This window comes from Falco punctatus, assembly GCF_963210335.1.
Source record: "Falco punctatus genome assembly, chromosome: 2".
In the NCBI taxonomy this organism is placed as follows: domain Eukaryota; kingdom Metazoa; phylum Chordata; class Aves; order Falconiformes; family Falconidae; genus Falco; species Falco punctatus.
The window spans coordinates 56,019,649-56,038,670 of record NC_137581.1 but is presented as its reverse complement, the minus strand read 5'-3'; the positions used below and the strand labels follow the sequence as shown (position 1 = coordinate 56,038,670).

The 19,022-nt window shown below is 40.1% G+C and overlaps 1 protein-coding gene across 1 annotated transcript in view; it reads right to left on the bottom strand.

The window, feature by feature from the left end:
- Window positions 1-18,600, bottom strand: part of DNAJC3 (DnaJ heat shock protein family (Hsp40) member C3) — a 31,295-nt gene extending 12,695 nt beyond the window's left edge. The window contains exons 1-5 of the mRNA XM_080375000.1: window positions 18,437-18,600; window positions 13,111-13,221; window positions 10,046-10,170; window positions 8,919-8,993; window positions 992-1,144 (exon numbers count right to left, since the gene is read on the bottom strand). Coding sequence (XP_080231126.1) covers window positions 992-1,144; window positions 8,919-8,993; window positions 10,046-10,170; window positions 13,111-13,221; window positions 18,437-18,518 — 546 coding nt within the window. The 5' untranslated portion in view covers window positions 18,519-18,600. The remainder of the gene's footprint in view (window positions 1-991; window positions 1,145-8,918; window positions 8,994-10,045; window positions 10,171-13,110; window positions 13,222-18,436) is intronic.
- Window positions 18,601-19,022: the final 422 nt, after the last annotated feature.

The window sequence follows — 19,022 nt, the reverse complement described above, 5'->3', positions numbered from 1 at the left end:
ACTATGGCAAGAATTAACTACTTAAAAGGAACTGCCTATCATCACTGGCACTGGAATAGGCTGCTCAGAGAGGTTGTGCAGTCTCCTTTTCTGGAGATAATCAAAACCCACCTGAATGTGATCCTGCGCAACCTGCTCTAGGTGAATCTGCTGTAGCAGGGGGTGAGACTAGATGTCTAGAGGTCCCTTCCAACCCTGACCATCCTGTGTGATTGTGCAATTCATTCATTTGTTTGTAAACCATCATTTTAGAAAATGAGGGTTTTCTGCTTTTCCATGTTCCCTCCCCATAAACTCCCATGCTTTGGCCGTTTCTTCACCAAAAGTCAGAACATTGTAAAATCCAAGTCAACAATGTTAATTTGTATGTGAAGTGATAGCAGTTAATAGTCTTTTAATATATATTTTTATATGACACACCAAATGCCCACAATTGATTTATTTACACTTCTACTATCAGACTATCTATACTGATGATGATTCAACAAATACAGATATATAAAGAACAAGCTGAAAATCCAGATAGCGCTGTACTTCAACTTTCTGATTTTTTTTGTACCTTTTGTTACTTCATTTACTCAAGACAAGAATTGCCTGGATACAGGCAATGAAAAATCTAGATAAAAAAAACTTACACCTCCTATATTTACCAAAACTTCATTGTTGGAGAACAACTTTTTTTACTATCTTCCTCAAGAATATTAAACTCTGGAAAAATAGGAAAGTATAATCAAGAAAGTTATCTGTAGCAGAAGCTTGGCTGAAGTTGTATCTTTGACCCAAACTACAACCTATTATTTTGACTTTTTTGCAGCTAGTGCTCAGCATTCCCCACTCTCCAACTTCATTATGGACTCACAGTATGCAGCAAAACTGAGCCAGTCACACCAGTTGTTTTCACACCAGTGAAGAAGTTATTAAACAAAAATACACAGATGTCTGACAGGAACTCTTACTTCCCTTTCACAGTACCATTTTACTTAACACTTACTGCCAAGATTTCATCAAGGAGAGAAATAGCAGCTTCGTAATCCTCTTGCCGGTAGGCAGCTAATGCTTGTGAATGCAGGCGCTGTAGCTCATCAGATTTTGTCAGTTGAGTCTGGGCTTCTTTTTCCTCATTATTGCTAGGATTAGATTTGAGCTGCAAAGATTAACAAGGAGAGACTGAAATGCTTGTTCAAGGATTTTTTTTATCCCACTAACAATCATATAATGGAGAACTGATTAAAGCTGCAAATAAAGCAAAATTCCACTGGAAATGTTTCCAATTCCAAACTTCAGAAAAACGAAAGACATTTTTAGCTTCAATACAGTTTGTCAGAAGTCACAGAAACCTAATTTTGGCCCCTACCATGACTGATCATTTACCATCGGACACACATCATACATAGCAGTTTTCCCCCTATCACCCGGTGGAAATCATAGACCTCTCAATTTTAGTCTAGCTAAATCATCTCTCTGCAGTTATTAAACACTGGATTCCTCAGCATCAGTAGGAAATATATCTACATGGCATAATCACATATCTCACTTTAAGCACAATACACATTTAGAAATTCATGGCAGAAACATATGCAATGTGTCACAGACAGTCTTGAAGTGAAGCTGTGTTGCTTACATTTTCCTCAGAAAGAGTGGCTACTAGAGCAAGTTAAGATGCTACAGATGAGGCAAAGCCTCAGCTGGGAATTCATGCACTTTGCTTCATATGTAGTTGTAAACAAGCCTGAAGTTTTGTCTACAAAGGCTCCCATTTCTCAAACCCCTCTGAGCAAGCAGAAGGGTTACATTGTACTTGCCTTCACTTGTTTAGGCAGCTTTGTATTTTCAAAGGGAATCAAAAAACAACCCCCAAAAAAATCTCACAGGAAACTCCTCTACCACCCAGGAAGACAAATATGGACCAAGAGGAATCTCAACCATTCTGCAAAACCAGGAAGCAATTTGTAAAATCAGTGTAGTTTGAGTAAGGCACTGGCTTCACATGTGATTACTGACTTCCAAAGTTTTAAAAGAAACAGATCAGCAGGACTTGAACTTTTTAAAAATTTTGATTGTTGTAAAATAAAAACTTGCACTATGTTGCATTTTAGGCACAGAGTGCTGACAAAAGATATCAAGTCTTCAAAGTCATGCAATACTTTCTTCCCTCCTTTATATTAAAGTAAACTGATGACAAAAAGGGAAGAGGCAAGTTCTGCAAACATTCATACTTTGTGTTTAAACCTCTAAGGTAACTCAACACCAGCCCTCAGAACTCCTTTAACAAAATTCTCCCTGGTTCTAACACTTAAGTATATAAAAGGAAAAAGCTTAAATGCAACATCAAAAGCACGCACAAGTCCCACCTCTGCCTTAGATTCTTCACGTTAAGTCTTTTTGAACCTTGTGCAGTTGTTTCATTTTTAGTCTGGCAAAAATCAAGTTGTACTTCGACCTGATAATTCTCCTTTATCCCCTGCACTGTCTTTCAGCAAGAAGAGAGGAATGTGATCAGTTTTCTTCTTTGCAGGCCAATTCCTAATAGAAGTCTCAAAAACCTTTTCTTCTGGTTAGAACAGAAACTCTGCCTATTAACCCTGATGCTGTGCATCCTCTTTCTCCCCTAAATCCAGAGCTTGTAGTAGAGGTAAATTTCTGCACTTTTAAAATTAAAAGTTCCAAGACTACAATACTCTCTGAATTTCCAGCTGCCTTGCTTAATTTCTCCCTCAAATTCTCAGCATTCTCCTCTTAAAAATTAAGAGCATTTCCTATGGACAAGCTTTACACTTCCACTTAAACATCTCATGATAACACTGCGCTCCTTAGACACACAGTATGTTTCTTGTAATTTATTTGGAGCAAAACGTCAGCAGGGTATGAAAAGCAACATTACAATCACACAGACAAGTCCAATAGTAATAAATACCATTTGAGTGAAACATCCTAGAAAATTCTGGGTAGTACAAACTGTCCAGTTAAACAAAGGGCAACTTTTCAAGCTATCATGCAAATTACACACATCAGGCCTTTGTGTGCCACAGTATGATGAAAACAAACTCAGAAACTTTTAAATAGTTAGCTTATTACTATGTTTTAATCAGTAATGTTAACTAAAACAAAAAGAAGACTATTCATTCAGCTTCCAGAAAAAAAGCTGGAAACGTGATACAGTTGTTTGATACTCATTTTGGTTTGCTTTCCTATTTTTTTCTGTCCTTTGCCTTGTGATAAGAGAACTGTCACATCACTATCAATAACAAATCACATTTCAATTACTTTCTCCTTTTCCTGTGGGGCAGTACGCTTGGGGGTGACAACTCAGAACAAACGCTTGCAAAAAGCGTGTGCAAGATTTCCAAGAAAGGAGCAAAGTATTAAGAAAACCCTTCAGCTTAATTTAGTAGAGGTCTAAGGCAGACCTAACACTCCTCTACATGCTTCACCAATGGCCTCAAAGCACAAAGTCAGAAGCCATGCTCTACTCAGTTCTGCTCAACAAGCATGCTGCTACTGCTGAATGTGTCGCATCTGAGTATCTTAGTATGTATTATAAACAGACACTACAACTTGGAACACTCTTAAATACCGTTGTTTAAAAAACAAAATACTGTTAAAACACCCAAAACGTTATAGACGCACTGTTTCTATACCTTTCTTACAGTGGTCCAGTGAACTAATGTAGGCATACACCTGCACATTCTAAAGCTGGTTTATTTTCTTGCTTTTCAAACTGGTAAATACACAATGAAAAGAAATTGATTAGGCTTGCAAAAAACGTTCTGTGGGGAACTGAAGTAGCCTCCATGGTTTGTGTTATCTAAGATCAAGATATCCATGCACTCAAGAAGAGCGCACAAAGGAAAGCTCCACATTGACAGAGCAATATATTAGGTAATGCAGCTATGATGTTAGATAGAAAAAAGCAAGGAAATATTTAAATACCTTTCATTCTTTAACCATGAAGCTAGAGATGATCACAGTACCACAGAGAAAAGTATTTGGAAACAATCTAACATTGCTTTGATCTGGTTAGGAGTGCTTCAAATACCCAAACCAAGACCGCCTGATAACTTACTCAAATCAGGTTAACTTAATAGTGCCATAAGATGGTCTCCACCCACACCCAAAATAGTGTCATTACACATAACAACCAACCATGGAAAACTATTACCCAGTGTATTTTGAAACAGACAAGGGCTTCTCTAGATGAGAAAAGCATTTGCAGATGTACAGTGCTCAGTTGCCTGGTCGTGGCTGACATCTAGTGGAGCTGGAAGCAGCATCTTCAGTTTCCAGCTTTTAAGTGTTTATGCTTCCAAGGGAGACAGTACTGCCTATTTAGGACACCTCAATTTACAGTATTTATTGCAACAAACTGCAACTGTGACCATTACAGTCAGTCTAAAATAAATAATTAAAAAAATGAAGACAATTTAAAATAATATCATAACTTGTTCCTTTCCAAAACACGTGTCATTTTCTCTAAAACGCAAGCAGGGGCACTGACAATATTACAAGGCATACACAAAGGGCTGTCAAGACTTGAGTTGCTCTTGTCAAATTTTCAAAAGGCCTTCTATCAACCAAAATATACCAATATTCCTTCCATTTTCACTAAAAATCACATGCTTAAAGATCAAATAAATATTCCTGGGCTTTCATGAATTGAGGCCTTAGATATGAGCACTGACGTGCCCACAGATCCATCCTCTTGACTTCTATCATTCAGAAAATACTAACCAAAACAGAAGAAACTTGTTATTAAAGCATATGAACACTCAACCGAAGTTGGAGCAGAGAAATAAATACTATTTATATACTGTGAGCAACAACTTTCTGAAGTCACCTAAGGACTTCTGCTTAATCCCTGTTCCATCCTGGGCACTCTGAACACAAGAACCAGACCCCTCTGCTGACACCTGTTGCAAGTTTTAGTACTCCCTAGATCCTGTACTTCCAAACTGGTAGCTGAGCAGCCAAGGAAAAAGCTAAAGAGCTTTTAAAGATTAATGAGTTGTGATTCTGTATTGCTAGACGGGGCGGGGGGGGGGAAACAAAAAAACACAAACTGGCCCGTGTAAGGAACCTCGTCAACTTGGTGCATCTGCTGGCCAAAAGGAGAGGTTTCCAGAAACGTCTTATTTCTTAACATGTCAAGGCATAAGTTTGAATCACACCCTCTACCCAAACCTCGTGATTAATTCTGGCCAACAGGGAAGTACAGAGTAGAAAAAACCATGTTATTTTTAGATTGCCTTGTGAAGGCTGGGGTGTCAAGAGGCTCTGCTCCTGAAAGGAGTACACTCACCCTTTCCAATCAGGCATTCCCACTGCCTGCTCTTACACTGGCATTGCCTCACAACACAGCCAGCACGGATATGCCACAGGGGGTAGAAACATCCAAACATAGGAACAACTCTGCTTAGCAATCATATAACCTTCAAGAGGTTTAGGGTCTTCATGAAACTTTTCCTACATACTATAAAAACCATGTAGAAAGAAATTAAGGGTATGACTTTTTTTTCTTTTCACAAGTATATGCTGAATAGTGGGTTTTATTATTGTAGACAAAGAAAAGAAAAAAAGTTTCAATGATTCTTTTAAGCTCTTCATTCTTTCAAGCTCTAGACAAAACTGCTGCCGTTACAAACTAGGAAAGTTTGTCATCCTCTCCTCTAGATGAGCTGGATTTTTCTTACCCTTTTCTTTTCCTCAAAAATGACTGCATCTCCTAAACTGTTGAGATCCCTTTTAAAGGGGCATGACTCCAAGAGGAAGGATGGGAAGTAGGAAATAAAAAAAAAAATAAAAAAAAGCTTTTCAGAGTCTCCACTGGGATTCACAAACCATCTCACCCCTGCATGTCTGTCCTTGGACAGTCCAAGTAAAATTATTCTCCTTAGTTTTCACACCCTGATCTGATTTCTCCAACTCAAAAGTGGGGGATATTTTAAACTACGAACTACTCCCACGAAGTCAACACCTGACCCAAATAGACAAACGATCTTGTGTTAAATCACACAGAGAAACACATCTACTATTATTCAAGGGGATATAATCTACTTCAAAGAAAACTGGCTTTACCAGAAGAAAGCCTATCTCATCTACACAACTACTTCCTCAGGAAAAAAAAAATTATCACTGAAGATAAAAATTCTCACATGTAACATGCCACAATTAATTTCTGTAAGCATATGACTTCTTCAGGACCACCTATTCTAGGTAACATCCTGAAACCCTGCAGAGTAAACAAAGCATATTAATTTTCTTCAAATTAAGACTTCCATTTCAGTGAAGGATGGGTGGGGCAGAGGTTTGTTTTTGGTTTGGGTTGTGGTTGTTGGGGTTTTTTTTTAATACAGTATTTCCACCCCATCCTTCCATGATACTCAGTTTCTGGAGGCTCAAACATATGACCAAGCTGCTGCATGCCTACTGACTTACAGTGACTGTTTGCAGATTTAGTCTATGCACTATTAATGCTGGATGGCCCAAGTTTTTCTCCAGTTTAGCTCCAGATCTGGACATCAAAGTTTACCGATATGCTACATGCTTACCCAGAATGACAGCATTCTAGTTAGCTGACCCAGCCAACAAAGAGATGCTAGAGGGCTGTTCAGATCCTGATTCATGTTTTCTCAGCTAAAGAGCAGAATCTTAGATTACATACGTTACTCTGATCACATGTAAAACACACAATTTCAGGTATTCAAGTCCACAGCTACATTCTAGTCTAAAAGCTACTGAGATGCTACTGGAATTTCTTTGCATCATATCTGCCCTAGTAGCAGAAGGCACTTTCATTTCAAGATACAACTGGTTCCTCTTGTCTTCTTGACCCCCAACTTAAAATATGAGTCAAAGCTTCCTGGTACCTACTATTTGCCTTGCTCCTACCACTTCTGGCAGCAAAGATAGGCTCTGGATGTAAAGTCTTGAAATCATCTAGAAAGCTATTAAATCCCTAATAGCCTTCCTCCTCCTCTTGTCCCCTCTCATTTACCAAAAAAACCCCAAAGAAACACAGACTATTAATACATTTCACAGTATTGTGACTAGACTTAATACAAACATACTGTCAAGAGTATACTAGGTATTTTAGACACACAGAGAACCGGTAGAATACTCACATTGACTATCTGAAAGATTTTGAAGAAAACAAGGGAGACCTCTCAAAGAAGTATGTATTCTGCTTAAAAGATTTAAGGTATGTAAGACAACTTAATCCCTCCCCTGTTTGAATAAGTTAACCTATTACAAAGTATTACTTTAATATTGGATTGTTTCTTTGAATATACTACACAAGTGAAAATTGTGCTCTTCAAAACAGACTGCTTGCCATATTCTTTAAGTACATGAGCAATAACATTCACAGAATCAAGGAAACTGGAATTAAGAATTAGGACCAATATTGTATCTTCATAAATAAGCTTCTGAGAAGAAACATTATTCCACCTCAGATTTAGAACTTGACTGAAATTGACTGACAAAGGCAGCAATCTAAATTTTTGCAGCTGGTTTGAAAAAAGGGCAAGCTACTGGACAGTTGACTAGAAATGCTTCTCCATCCATATGAAGCATTAAGCAATACTTCAACAAAGACTTAACTGCAAAGAGATACACACACAAAGTCAGAATCAACACTGACATCACATTAATTGCTATTGCAGCAACTATGTCCTGAGTTAATCAGACCTGAACGACATTCTCCCACATTTGCAAACAGCAGGGCTGCATTGCCATCAGACGTGCAACAGCAGAACACACTCCTAAAACACTTACTTAGGAAGCAGCAGCAGCCAGAGAAGCCATGCCTATATGGATTTCAGAATAAGCTACTGCAGCTTTACTACAAGCACAAAGACTGCTCGGTGCATTTACACCTGCAAGAGCTGTTCCTCCCAACTGCCCTGCAGAGTGTACAATATAACTGCTCTCTGACATACATACTCGCTAGTAAGATTTCCATTAAACATCTGTGACCTGCAAGGCAGAACTGTTTTTTCCATCACACTCTTCAAAGAAAGCCAGTAAGACAGCATCAGTTACACTTGCAAATTCTGTTTATTTTGGCATAAGGAACATGCAAGCTGTTCAAACTAGCAACTTTTAAAAGTAAGCAAGAATAAGAAAGGATCTTACTTGTTTTCATGCTTACAGAAATTTTGTGCAAAAGAGAGGGAGTAGTTTCACATATTCTCTCCCAGAACAGAATTCTGGGGTTAGATTAGTGTATTTTTGCAGCACAGCTGAAATGGACAAAATATCCAGCAAACAAAAAACCAATCCAAGCGAGTTTTAGGTGGTTAACATCCAACTGTGTTTGTAAAGAAACTGTGGGCACTTGCAGAACATGGAGAGAAAGTATTGTCAATGCATTCGTGAAAGATGGAGAACTCTGCAGGTGAGAAGACATACAGATGCATGCCACTGACACACACTGATTTTAACAGCCCAGTGACTAAATTCAGAACCCAGGATCCTTTTGCAATCAGTGAAGAGAGACAGAAACCTTCGAAGGTTGATCCATGAGGCCCCTAGTGATTTCCCAGGGGGACCAGAATATATTGATGTAAAGCAGCATTCAATTGTGTAATCCGAGTCCCTTGTCACTTATCCTTTCTTTCTGAATGAAGACTCTTCCCTAGTGTAGGCGCCATCAAGCAGAGATCATGAAGTGCCAGGCACACACAAAAAAAAAACTTTCTGAAGTGCTATGCTACTTCATGCAACACCTTCTGATTTCATCTTCTGCACTGCACTGCCACTTTATTAGTCATTTATTCATACAAGGTAGCTTGGCTACCATACCTTTAAAGAACAGGAAAGATATACACATTTACTCTAGAGCATCAGAGTCAGGATGAGACCTTGGCTCAGAACTCAACCTTAAAAGCAGTGATGTAGTTCAACTTAGGCCTCCAACTTACCACATTTTTAAAGTCATCCTCTGCTTCATCAAATTTTCCTTGCTTCAGCAGTAAGTGTCCTCTCTGTAATCTCGCCTGAAATGAAACATAAGATAATTTCTTTTGATACAAATTGCAATCCAGCAAAGTATGAACACAAGCTTCAGTTTTCTTTCACAGGAAAAAAAATTCATTTTACTACAGCTAACAAGCTGAAACACAGAACACAACACCTGTTCTTATCTTCTCAAACTGACAATGTTCTTATGAGGGCTTTTTGATGGTAAAGCATCACTCTGCACCAGAAATAAGGGGCAAGAAGCAGCCACAGTTTTTATTAGCAGCTGCAACTCATAGAAAGAACTCATTTGAAGAGTTGCACAAACTGAGTGTTAAACTTACACCATTTTCCTGACTGTAACTGCTTATAGATTTTAAGAAATTAGCAGAAACAAACAATAACCATATCCACATATAATTCTTCCACTGAACTTTCAGAGTAAAAGCTATGTAAACAAGTTAATGATTTAGAAGAATTTATTATAAGAATGTTTTCATACAACCATGAATTTAACAGTTGCTCCTTCATTCTAAGCTATAAAGGATGTGCCGCTGTCCATGGAAAAGGGAGACAAGAGGAGACTCCAGCACCAGTCTCCCAACTAGCGATGCAGTCCCCACACATAGTACACAGAAGTGAGAAAGGGGTAAGTAAATCAGAACTTCCAACAATCCTATAGGAAGGTAGTGAGATTAGGACAGTTCCCGCAGAGAAGAGATGCCTCAAATCAAATACCAATTAAGACAGAAGAAAAACAGAGACATCTGCGCACTCTCTTCCCCCAGCCTCTCTCAGAGGGCATAGCCTTGGTGACTGAAAGAAGTCACAAGCAAGAGAAGGGAAGTGTTTAGCACAAATCCACGAGGAACATGAACTTAATAAAACTACTATTAGTTGCTAGAGTAACTGATTATAGACTGTCCTCAGTATAGTTGCTAATTCACACACATACACTATTGCTATTATTTTATCCTATTTAAAGCCTGAGTGATATCATACTTTCTATTTCTATTGAGCAAAGTCTTTTACAGTTTGAAACAGGGTATTTTTTTATGCTTGAACAATTTTCAATTCCAGTAATACTTACTGATGTGAAGTCCTGCTTTAATTCAACCACTTTACTTAAATCACGAATTGCTGCTTTAGATTTGCCCATGGCTAAGTACACTGTGGCTCTTCTGTAATAAGCAATGTAGTTATCAGAGTCTCCCTCTGCAAGTGAACAAACAATGATCAGAATACTATCCCAAGGTAATTGAAACTTTGGGTACAGCGACACTGTAATGACTAAAAATATATTATCTGACTTTTAAGGCACTGGGAAAAATTATATTTATCAAACATAATATTTGTAACATTATTCAAGCAGTATTTTCTATGCAGTTTGAGTATTTAACAATAAAGATTCCAGAAACTATGTAAATGCCAAATAATTAAAGAGTACTGAAGGTGAAATATGTACATGTTTTTCAGCTTTGTACAGGAAAACAGCCACTACATACTAGAGCTTTACCTCCAGCTGCAAGCCTACATTGGAAAACATGCCAATTTGTCATTCTCCATCACATCCATCATACAGTATGCAAGCAAATAACCCCAAAATGACCAATGTGTTATTCCAATGTCATCACAGACACATAAACACTTTACATCATCCACTGAAATAGCAGCAACTTCTTTCTTTAAAGTGGGCACCAACATCCCCCTCTCAACAGCAGACAAATGCACGTACATTATAAAAACCTGAAGGCTAAGGCCCACACATTCCATGTTGTCTGCTGGTCAAACTTCCAAGATCCAGAAATTTTAACACTCTCTAGGCTAGCACATATATGTACACCCTTACAGTAAGTAGTCTCTGAAACCAAGAAGAATTTTCTTAATATTCTTCTCTATGCAGTATTTCAAAGAAACTGATGACAGTTACTGTGAGCTCTCAAGCAAAAGAAACTTAGACCATCAAAACAGTGTCTTCTACTGCATGTGGCTAAGTTTTTTACTGTGCTAATAAGAAAAAATTAAAAAATCATCTTTTCAGAATTTGTAGACAAGTATATCTGAGAAAGAAAAAAAGTATTTCTCATTCTCACTTCATCTGATGTTAAAGTAGAACTTTAAAATAAATGGAACAAATAGCAATGCCAAAAATCTTATGATCAGTAATCAAACTTCATAGCTAGCCACTTCCATTACCAAAACACTAGTTCAGTTCTCACTAGAAAAGGTATCCACAGCCTTCCTCTAAAATGCTTTGGCTGTGGAAATGCTAATGTCCATAACTGAAATTTAATAGTAACTCCCATGCTGTATGCCACCTTGTATGCCAGTATTATAGGCATCAAGTAAATTCAAATGTTACTATCTTTAACAAGTATTAAGTCCTACTGCATACAACTTAAACGTGTAGAGTAAGCACAAATCAACAGCTGAAATTAAGGAACTTTATTAATACACAAAAGATGAAAGATACAAAAGAGCTAACCCCAAAAAACACCTTCCAGCACCAGATAATGATCTTTCTGACAGAGAGTATGGTTTTGCCTCAGCTCCCTTGTAACAGTAGTGAACAGCAATTGACATTTACCCAAAGAGACTGTATAAGCCAGCAACTTAATGAGATTGAAGAATTGAAAATTCTTTCAATGAAGAGAGAGAAAAAGGACAGTAACTTTCTTCTATTTTAGAAGTTTGCAAAAAAGAAAAATAGGCCTGCTGAGGCAAGACAAGGATCTGTAATGATGCAGTACAGGCAAAAAAGGATTAGAGAAATTTCTTCTCCCCTCCTCTACAAACACAGTAGGCAAATTGTGCTTAAAATCTTTTCAAAGAAGCGAAACACGAAGAAGAAGGTCTGATGGAAGCTGAGGCAATCAGGCTCAAATCAACATCCAACTAAGAATCCCATCAAGGTCACAACAAAGCTGGTCACACTGCACTCCTACCAGCTGCTTGAGCACTGCTGGCAAAGCACAGGGTTTCACCCCATGCAGGCACTGCTCATGTCACCTCACACCACTGCTGCCTTTGCACCACCAGCAGCATTCGCATGGCCACAGACTGAACTGGACTTTTCACCAAACCCAAATTAAAGCTTGCCAACTTGCTGAGATCCCACAGGAATGCTTTGGCAGTAACACACAAGGCAAAAGGAGTAACAGACCACCTCTTGGTGGAATGATGAGTTTCCATAGCACAGATAAAAGAGGAAGTTCCTCCTTCCACTCCCTTTTACATAAAGGAACCTGATCTTACAGAACTTACAGAAAATATGAACTCTGAATCAGCAGATATTTCACTTATATTATCACTATGAGACCAAGGCATGAAAAGTCGCAATAGTATGACTCATTAACGTGTAACACCTTGGTATTATTCTTCTCACAGAGGAAATGATGCACTTATACACACTATAACAGAGTCCAACTACTTAAAAAACAACAAAAAAAAAACCCATGCAATTGAGAAATTGTAGTGTTAATGGACATGGCTCTTGGGTGGGGCTGTCTCCACATTTCAATTAAAGGATTTTAACCTGCAAAGTTGCGATAAAATTTATAGACATTTAACTCCTCTGTTTGTTGAAAATGCAGAACACCAAAACAAGAACTCACTCACTAGCTGACTGTAAGAGAGGGACAGTTAATATGCTCTTCACTACCAGTTTAGTATCTCAAACCTGTAGCATCAGTTTCACTGAGGTATCACCCATTTCAAGATTTAATAAATAAAAAAAAAAGTCTATTTTAAATGTTGAATTTTTTTATCCATGCTGGATAAATCAACCTTTCAAAGACATACTTCAAAAAACTTTATAAAGATGAAATCTAATCTTGATGGGATTAGCTACAGGGAATACCTCAAATGACACCACAGTCAAATATAATTGCTTTGATATAGCTGGCTACAGCTAGCTTGCTGAACAGCAATGACTTAGTGGACTTAGAGTTTCTTTTATCAAAACCAAAGCATAAATATTCTACTGCATCTCTGCTGGGTCCTGTCCAAACTGCTGTATAAAGGTGCCCCAACTTCTGTGACTCATGGAACACAATTTACAAGAAAATGGGTTAATTATGAAGCAAATAGTAGGGGAAAAAAAAAAACCCACCCAAAGGTATTTCAGCACAAGAGTCACCTTCCTGAGATACATACCTATAGCCGCATGAAAGTGAGACAAAGCATCTGCTAGCTGTCCAGCAGCCAGTAACTTCTTTCCCATTTCAAGTTGTTTTTCCACTTCTGCATTTATTCCACATTCAGCTCCTTAAAGAAAAACAAAAAGATCAAGGTTCTGAATGACGAGTTTGATTATACCAAATGTATACAGTCATAATACATGTATCACACAGTTCTTGATGCAGAGGCAGAAGTCACATCTTCCTGTACTAAAACAACCTAAGGCCTAACACAAGACACATCTGCCCTGTTCCAAAAAGAAGTCAAAATAAATAAACACTGTAAAGCACCACATTGCAAGGCGGCACCAAACATGCATTTCTATTCCTGTCTATATATTCAGTAACATACCTTTGCACATCAAGCTTTATACATCAACTATAAATACAGTTTGACAAAATACATTTTTAAGTGGGCTTTCAATTTCAAAAGAATCTGGAAAAACACTCCTAATGCACACACAGCAAATATAAAAAGGCTCTAAGTTAAATTTCATTACCCTACTGGTAACTTAGGACTCAATTGAGAGCTGTTAGGTACTTCAGAGATTGGCTTCTGATCCACTGCACTTTTGTCTCATCTTTATAACTTCCAAGGCAAAATGTTTCTTAAGCACATTTATTTTGACGTAAATAATTAAAATTCTCACCCCCTTGTCATTTAACCAGTAGTATGAAAATCATACTAAAGTGGTAAGCTTTCAAAGTGCCAATTGTAGTTTAAAGCTAATAAATTGCTGCTGGTCAACCAACAGGGAAAGACTATTGTTGAGAGGAAATGAGCAGCTGCGTGCAAATACATGCTGTACATCTATTAATTTGGCCACAGAGGTTTTTCATTTGTACTGCTTCTGGCATTCTTCAAATCAGGACAGAATTTCCCTACAACTTACCGGTTTATAACTGTTCAAACTTCCATGCTATAACCAGTTTTCTTTCACTACAAGCATACCCCTATGCATAAATTTAAGCAAGGCAATATATTAAAATTCTGAACAAGTAAATTACATTGTTTTCTAAACAATGAACTACAATTACTAAGAATCAGTTTCTTCCACTTAGGTTTTGTATTGAGCTAATTCAGATAGACACTGAAAGGTGATTAAATAACAGAGTTTGTAATGAAAGAACAGTAATTTCTGATCACCAGGTCATCAAGATTTCAGAACTAGGACCTCTCAGCACCTGGGATCTTAATTTAATTTTCCTTTCCTATGCAGTAATATAGTTCACAATTCTTTTAATTCCACATTGTAAGAAAATCATTGAGCTGTCTATACTAAAATGAACAAAATGCCCTCTGTATCCACTGGAAACCAAGCTCCACCTGCTAAAAGTTTGACAATAATTCATCAAACTGGGCTGCAATTCAATTTCTTTATAACAATGACAGCAAACAAATTCCTTTAATTATGAAAATTACTATAAAATAAGCTTCAAATTTCCAGTCAGTCATTTTTTTGTTTAAGTAGATGAAGTTAAAATAGTAATTACTTATCATATAGTCAATTTGGAGATCTTATTAAACAGTGAATTTTAAAATCCATTCTAGGTATGTACAGCTCTGAATAAAATATAAATAGCTCCACTGTAGTGGAAAAGTTTTCTTGACAGTAATTTTTTTTTCACAAGCAGTATTCTACTTCAAGATAGCTTTTATGTGAATGTCCAGCTTTCCAAAAAATGGACGTTCTTTTACCATTTTGTTTCTTCTCTAGCTTAAAGCTTTGATCACTGTGTAGTCCAATGTCCTCTAAAATAACAAAGCAAGCATTGGGGAAAAAAACACAAACAAACAACCAAACCAACAACACAACAAAAAAACAACGCAAAAATGGAAAAACCATGACAAATTTCCCTGGTTTTGGAAGTATGTATACTAGCAACAAATCAGGTATCAAACCATAAACAGAATGAAGTATTTAAGGTGAGGTAAAACAAACCAAAGAGTCCTAAGTTCCATCCCTTCTGTCTCTCCCCACGTATCAATATATGAAATCTTTCAAAACTTGTCAGTTTGAAACGGCATCCTAGAAGTGGGCTGCAAATTACTCTTTGATGAACCTTCCATCCACCTAAACGTGGCATTCAATTTTCAGTCTCATGCATCTGAAGGAGTTCCTTGTTTCACAGTTTAGTCACATCAGGATAACTTCAAGAATAGATTTTTCACAGTAAGGTGTATCTATACAATTCAGTGTCTTTCATACATATTGTTCAGCACAGTTTTAAAGTTACACAATACTCTAGGCAGGAGAGCCATCTTTTTCCTTGAAAATAATGAAAATAAAGGAAATTAGAAAGGTGACCAGTAGTAGTAAACAAGTAAGTAATAAGAGCAGAAGCAACAAAGATAGAGAAATAAGGCAAACTGTGAAGGACTGTAGGTTCCCTACAGAACAAGACTAATTATACCAGACATATATTAAAACTTGGCTCTGCATGCTGCTGAACATCATAAATTGATGCGGGAACCTCCAGAAGCAGCCTATATAGTCAGGGTAACCCTGATGAAAAGTGACATTCACTGTAACTACTCAGGAACACTAGACTCTGACCTGATAGTTGGGCTATTTATTCATACAGATCTATTGCTTATTCATTTTCTGGCTGTAGGCAAACAATTGCTCTAACTAAACCATGCCACAGTAAACATCTAAAAACCATTAACGTACTCACAGGAGTCTAAGGACCCAAATTCTATGTAACTTTTTTGGGTATCTATTCACTCTCTGGTCTGGGAATGAACACAAGGATTCAAGTTTAACCAGAGGAAAAACCAAACCAACCCCACAGAGCTCCTTCCCACAGTCATTAGTGAACTGGATGCCAAAGGCCCAGCACTACAGCTGAAGAAGCTTTGTATGCTCCAGCAAGAAACTATATTTATGCCAGAGATACACAAGTATACTCTCCATTTTTAAAACTTCCAAGTATTTTAATTTGAGTATTATTTCTAAAGCCTGTCTAATTGTTATCTCTTCACCAAGGACCTCAGACAACCACACATAAGAGCCCCAGCTATCAAATAAAGTCAGATATTCTGGATAAATTCAGAGTGTGTAGTCCTAGCACTGGTGCAAGAGTGGAAGAGTCAGAAAAACCAAACAAACCAACCAAAACACCCAAACTACTCATAAGTAAGAACTGGTACCAGCCCTGACAACTCGAAGCCAGCCAGAAGGCATGGGAAAGATTAGCAGGTGCAGCTAACCTGTTTTTCCAGTTAAATACACTCACGTCAAAAACTGTAACTTCCTGGTAGGAATTTTGTTTTATTAGAAACACTGGTGCTAATATGTGGGTACTTAAGTATACAAACTTAAACTATACCCTCAAATAACCAAGCTTAAGAAAGCCCTCCAACTTCAGAATAGTTTCATGATTTTACATTTGTCTACATGCTCCTCTTTTTCCCCTGCAGAATTTCCACCAACTTTTTTTTTTTTTAAATCTTGTTCCCAAGATGGGTGTCAGGACCATGAAAATAAATAGAATTAGTTCTGTGTACCAGAAACAGAGTTGTTTCAATTACAAAAGAAACATGTATGTCACTAATCTTAATTAGTTATGTGAACTTTTTTTGTTTTTTTAAACACACAAAACCACAATAGAGCTTGATGATTGTCTTGTCACCTGAGTGTCAGATCCTGCTTTGGGAGCATTTTTTTATCAGAATGACCCTATTTTTAGCCTAATAAGTTATACTTGCTGTTACTTTTAAACAGGTTTGGGTTTTGCTTTAATGTGTGATTGCATCTTTGTGAATTGAAATCAAGTAAATATACCCTAAAATAGGAATGTGGCTTTGGTAAGTCCACATGTCCATTAAACCATATACCTGAAATAGGCTGGCAACTCCAAATAAAGAAACCTCATCAGGAACATCACTGCCACAATCCTGGGGCGGGGGGGGGGGAGGAGGAGGAGGAAGTATACTTTGACCACAATTATTATTTTTCCTCTAACACTACCAGAATACACATCCAAAAAGCAATTCCACACCACAGTATGTATTTTTACTCTACACAGCATCTTTGCCACAGTACGTTCCTGTTGCCACTTGGCCAGCTGGAGTATTCGCTAGTTTAGTGCAATTGAATTTCTAATGTCAAGCTCAGGTCAGTCTGAAGTCTACAGACTTTGATTACTGACAGCTTCAGTTCCACTTTACACTGCCACTGCTAGTTACAGAACATTCCTCAGGTGAAACTCTGACTACATGTGCAACCGTATAACCAAGATACAAATTTAACAGGAGCCTGTGAATACAAGTTTGGTCATACAGGTGTTGCTGACAGTGTACTCTGAAAGTAAACACACCACACAAAGTGCAGATAAACTTCTCTGCTGAACTTCAAATACTAATGGTGAGGAAAAAAACCCCACTAAAACAAAAAAAAACACCAGAACAAAACAAAAACAAATGCAACACAACTATCAAAAGCCTTAGTGAATTTGAAGGTTTGGCACTAATAATGTCTGTGGCTGAAGAAGACCACTGAAAAAGCCTTTAAAATCGGGAACCGCACAGAATTCATACAGAAGTGAGAAACTCCAAGGCCAGTACAGAACTGGCCAATGCCGTCACACAGGTGCACTGGAGGATGCCACCACATTTTCAAGACTTCACAGCAGCTGGCACCCTATCAGAAGGCCAAGGAAAACTAAGCACACACCAAGCCACCTCCAACAGCACCGCCAAGAATTCAGGTAAAACCAAACAGGTTACAAGCGACGACGGTGCCCTCATTACGCACCTTTCGCAACAGCCTCAATGAGGCGGCGGCTCCTAGCCCCTTCACACCCTTGCCAGAAATACTGCCCCGCTCAGGCCGTCCGGCGGGAGCTGCCCCGCCGCCATGGCGCTGGCGGCACGGGGGCCTCCCCCCGGCCTGGCCCGGCCGGCTCAGGCCGCCGGCTCCCCGTGGCCAGGCCGCAGCCCCGCCGGGTGCGCTCCGCTCTCCACCGGCACCTCGGCCCGGCCACGCCGGCTGCCCCACGGCCCAGGCGGCCACCCCAACACCCTTAGCGGCGCGACCGCCGACGAGAGCACGGCAGGAGGGAGGACGGCCAGGCACCGACTCGCCCTGGTCAGGCACCGCTGCGGGCCCGACGGCAGCCCCCGCCTCAGGCTCACTCGCCTCACACCCCGACGGGCCGCGGAGCACCGCGGCCACCACCCCCGCCCCCACACACCCCCGAGCCGGCCCGCAGCCCGCCGCGCCCCCCTCACCAACCCCACGCACGGCCCCGACAGCACGGCACCCCCTGGAGGGGCGGGCACCCCCGCCGGCCCTCACCCTGGTACTGCAGGTCGAAAAGCACGAGCAGTAAGGGCAGCGCGGAGCCCAGGCGGCCGGCGGAGGCCGCGGGAGACACCATCGCCGCCGCCCCCCCGACGCCTGCGGCGACAGTGGCAGCGCCCCGGGCCAACGGCTCCAACTTCTCCGGGGTGGGTCGTGGGCGCCCCTGATTGGCCACGCCGCGCACGCCCGCCCCTCGCGCTCGCCGAACACCGCCCTGAGCGGCGGGGGGGCGGGGCGGGGCGGGTCAGGGCAGGGCGGGGCGCGCTCCGCGCCTGCGCGCCGCAGGGCCGGGCCGGGCCCGCTACTGCGCCTGCGCGCATGGGCGGGGTCCCGCTGCCGCGCGTGCGCAGCCAGGCGGAGCGCGCTTCCCTGACGGGAAATGGCGGCGCGGGCTGGCGGCCCGGGTCGGGCGCTGGGCTCCAGGCCTCCAGGCCTCCAGCGGGTGGGGAAACCCGGAGTGTGCTCGTCTGCCGCCGCGTTGTATGTCGCGTCTCCTTGCCAGCCCCTCCTCCAGCGCCCGGGCTTCTCCTGAGGCCAGGAGGGCTTCGTTCCAGGCCTGGGTTCAGCCTGTGTGAGGGGG